This window comes from Hylaeus anthracinus, unplaced genomic scaffold (assembly GCF_026225885.1).
Source record: "Hylaeus anthracinus isolate JK02 unplaced genomic scaffold, UHH_iyHylAnth1.0_haploid 0, whole genome shotgun sequence".
Classification (NCBI taxonomy): Eukaryota; Metazoa; Arthropoda; class Insecta; order Hymenoptera; family Colletidae; genus Hylaeus; species Hylaeus anthracinus.
This window is the reverse complement of record NW_026533254.1, coordinates 27,157,757-27,162,287: the sequence shown is the minus strand read 5'-3', so window position 1 is coordinate 27,162,287 and position 4,531 is coordinate 27,157,757. Positions and strand designations below refer to the sequence as shown.

General features: G+C 34.2%; 1 protein-coding gene across 1 annotated transcript; it reads left to right on the top strand.

The window, feature by feature from the left end:
• Window positions 1–234: 234 nt before the first annotated feature.
• On the top strand, window positions 235–2,041 carry LOC128896415 (uncharacterized). Its single transcript, XM_054159808.1, has one exon. It carries the CDS (start codon window positions 267–269, stop codon window positions 1,596–1,598), a length of 1,332 nt encoding a protein of 443 aa, XP_054015783.1. The 5' UTR covers window positions 235–266; the 3' UTR covers window positions 1,599–2,041.
• Window positions 2,042–4,531: the final 2,490 nt, after the last annotated feature.

Genomic DNA, 4,531 nt, shown 5'->3' with positions numbered 1-4,531 from the left:
ATGGATTTCGCCAATACCGCTCTACATTAGGTCACCTCACAAATTTGGAAATAAATATCTGCAAACCATTAAATAACAAAGAACATATTATCCTGATATCACTAGACATTGAAAAAGCATTTGAAATGACATGGAGATACAGAGTTTTAAACATCCTCAATACTAATCAAATTGATGGTAACTGTTTGGCCTTTATAAACAATTTTTTATATGATCGGAAAATCAAAGTACAAATTAACAATAAACAATCAAAAATAGTTGAATTAATGAACGGAATACCTCAAGGCTCAGTAATAAGTCTACCATTGTTCCTTATAGCAATCAATGATATCACCCAAGTAATTAAAAAACCTGGTAAATGCTTCCCTTTTGCAGACGACTTAACTATTATGTTCACAGGTAAAAAAATAAAACAAACTGAGAAACTAGCACAACAAGCATTAGACAATCTATACAAATGGCCCTTAACTTCTGGGTTTAAATTTTCAGAGGAAAAAACCTCATATATGATCATAAATAGACCATCATACTCAGGAATCACACCTTCACTTTATTTAAACAACCAACAAATAAACATGGAACTACAACAGAAAATCCTAGGATTAATCTTCGATATAAAATTGAATTGGGAACTGCATATTAAAAAAGTGAAGGCTAATTGCCAACAAAGAATAAAAATAATAAAGACACTAGCATCAAAGTCATGGGGAGCAAATTCTGAAATAATACTACGAACATATAAAGCAATCATAAGACCCGTACTTGATTATGGTGCACCAATATATGGATCAGCACCTAAAAGATTACTAAAAATCTTAGATCCAATACAAACAACCTCACTCAGATTATCCTTAGGAGCATTCAAAACATCACCCAATTCGAGTGTTATTGTAGAAACTGGCGAAATACCGTTGGAATACAGAAGAAGACAATTGTCCTTAGCACTCGCTGCCACGATATACTCAAATCAGAGAAATCCATGTTATGAAACTCTAATAACCCACAACAATCAACAAATATATATATCTAGGAATACTCTTCCAAAACCATTCTCAATCCGACAAGCTAGATATGCAAGTGACTGGAATCTTACGATCCCACAAATAACACAACGACTACCTGCACTAACACCTCCAGGGAAATTAAATAATCCAAACATTAACTTTGAATTAAGCAACTTAAACAAAAAAGAGACATCTGCAATAATATATCAATCCAGATTCAGTGAAATCGCCAATAAATACAGAAATCATAAACACATATACACGGACGGTTCCATAAACAAGGAACAAGGTGGATGTGCAATAATAACAGACAACCAAGAACTGACAAAGGAATTTCAATTCAATTTTCACATGTCAAGCGTACGCAATCTTACAGGCCTTACGATACATAAAATCCTCAGAACACAATCTGTCTGTTACATTTACCGACTCCAAATCAGTTCTACTTGCTATGGAAGACCTTACAAGTACAATAAAAATAATTCAAGATATCCACGCCGAATTAACAAAACTTCAATTAGAAAAAAATGTTCAACCCGAATTTATTTGGATTCCATCACACCAAGGAATCGTAGGCAACGAAAGAGCAGATGAGGCTGCAAAAAAAGCCATCACGTTAGAAGAACCATATGTCCAAATATTACCCACATTAAATGAAACCAAAAATTTAATAAAAAAAACAGCAAAAGAAATCTGGAACCAGGAATGGACCAACATGCCACCAACGAAGCTACACCAAATCCGAAAATCAACTAGCGATACAACTCCGACCCTATCAAATAGAAGACTGCAAGAAGCAATAACAAGATTGAGAATTGGCCACACAAATCTAACTCATTGTTATAAAATAACAAAATCACAGCCACCATCATGCACCTTTTGTGACGAACCTCTCACAGTTAAGCATTAAATTGAAGAATGTCAAGGAATACAGCACGATCTCGTAGAGTCTAAACTTTTAAATAATATGCAAATGATTCTCAATAATAGAAACGAATTCCTCAAACTAGTAGAGTTATTAACTAAATATGGAATAATGAACAAATTGTAATTGAATTGTAAATATTAACGTCACTAATAACCCTGTAGTTGTGTGACTTTAAATAAAGTAATTTAAAAAAAAAAGACACATTAACAAAAAAATTTGTAACTAAGATAATTTGTGAACACGGCAGTCCGAAAACAATTCTCACCGATCAAGGAACTAATTTCCTTAGCCAAATTTTCAAAGATACTTGCAAGCTACTCAAAATCAACATAATACAGACAACAGCTTATCATCCCGAATCTAACGGAGCGCTAGAAAGAAGTCATCGCACACAGTCGAATATTTAAAAAACTTTATTAACGAGGATCAAGCTAATTGGGACGATTAGTTACCATATGCAATGTTTACGTTCAACATTACTCCACATACAGCGACAGGTTTTACGCCCTACAAATTAATACACGGAAGACAAGCAGAACTACCTACATCACTTACATTACCGAACTTACTACACCCGAACCTAACTATACTTATGACAGATACGCTCACGAACTAAAACAAAGACTTAGATCTACCAATGCGATAACAAGAGACATTTTACAGAAACATAAACGACGCTCAAAACAATACTATGACAAAAAGACTACGCACAACAAATTCAAACTAGGCAAAAAAGTACTATTACACGACGAAACAATTCGTCGAGGACGAACAAAAAAATTGTCACCGACCTGGATAGGACCCTATACGATTATACAAGTCCACGATATAGAAAACTACACAATTAAAAAGCGCCATCGAGCTCTACGTGTACATACTAACAAATTAAAACATTTCGCGGAATAGCAGAATAAAATAACCATGTAGCAAACTAAACGACAAATTAACAAAACGTAAAACTTCACGAATAACATCACTTACTGGCGCAAACACCACATTTTTCTGAGGAACTAATGAAACACACACAAAAAAAAATTCACAAAGTTTATATACTATCTAACAAGCACCCCGACCATACAGGTCAGCATTTTGGTTACTGGTGTTCGCAGCCGAAGCAACGGATACCAAGCCTTACCAAATCACGGCATTCCCAAGCCAACCAGGTATCTATTTCGAGGACATAGCAAACCTAAGGACATATACGGATACGCGGAAGTCAGTTTTCCACATCGATACAAGCGCACTAAAACTGTGGTATGCAAGAATCCGGTCAGCTCTAAACGATACCATAAGCCATTGCATTAATAATCCAAACCACAATTTAAAAGATTTTTCCAATAAATTTTCCATAATTAGCACCAATTTAAACACGTCATATCAAATTCTTGATCCGTCTATATGCGTTCGCCGCGGTTTAATCGACGGAATAGGACATTTAGAAAGAGCATTATTCGGCACACTGGACGCAAAAGACAGAGAAACAATTAGCAGACAGATACAAATTTTAAAGCAAGAAGGAATCGCTCAACGAACCTCCTTGATAGACCAAGTACAAGTAGTAAACGCGAATATTAAATTATTTAATGAGACTATGAGTAATATAAATCAAAACGAACACACGTTACTAAACGCAACAAATACCCTGAGTCAACTATTAGAGACAGAAATCAACATTCGAAATTTCTAAGCCAAAATAAATGAAAACTCAATTCTAATTGAAAATTTAATCAGAAACCTCGTAGGGGACGCAAAAAATTTATTAAATTTTGCTGTAGACATTAAAAAAGGAATTCTCAATCCACTAGTAATACCGCCAACACAAATTATTCTACTTACTTCTTCTAATTATTATACACTCGCTTATAAATATAGCGGCATACTCTGACCCAGACTCAATCACCACCATAACCAAAATTCTTTTAGTAAACTCAGAAATATACAAATTAAACAAAGTCTACCCCGTTCCAACTAAGATAAACGAATCATTATACGCGTACCTTGATACCTTGATACCTTAGAATAATATATAGTAATCGATGTAACAAATTCGGACTACATACAAATCAACGACAAAGATTTAAGTAAATATTTAACAACGAATATTTATGTAAAATGTATCATCCACTTTTTAAAGTCACTCCACACGGTTCTTGCGAAGCACAATTATTTACTAAACTCCCCCAGCGTCTAGAAAATTGTAATATTAGACTTATAGCCTTGAAGCAAGCAATGCTCATAGATTTACATCATCCCGGCACATGGATCTATGTAACCCCAGTTCCCATCCAACTAATTGTTATATGTGAATATCACACAACACAAATAATTTACATTCAAGATTCTGGTATCATAGCAATTAAGGAAAAATGTACAATTTCTACAACTGAATTTACGATAGAAACTGGAAACAACTATAAATATGAAAAAACGATAAGCTATCTACCAACATACAATTTAACTATACCTAATTTACCGAAAACATTAGACGTAACACATTTTCAGAAGAATGAACAGTATAAATTGCGCAAACATCCAGAAGAATTGCGAGCAATCAGCAGAAGCCTATCAGATGTACAAACCGAACTTGAAGAAAATAATG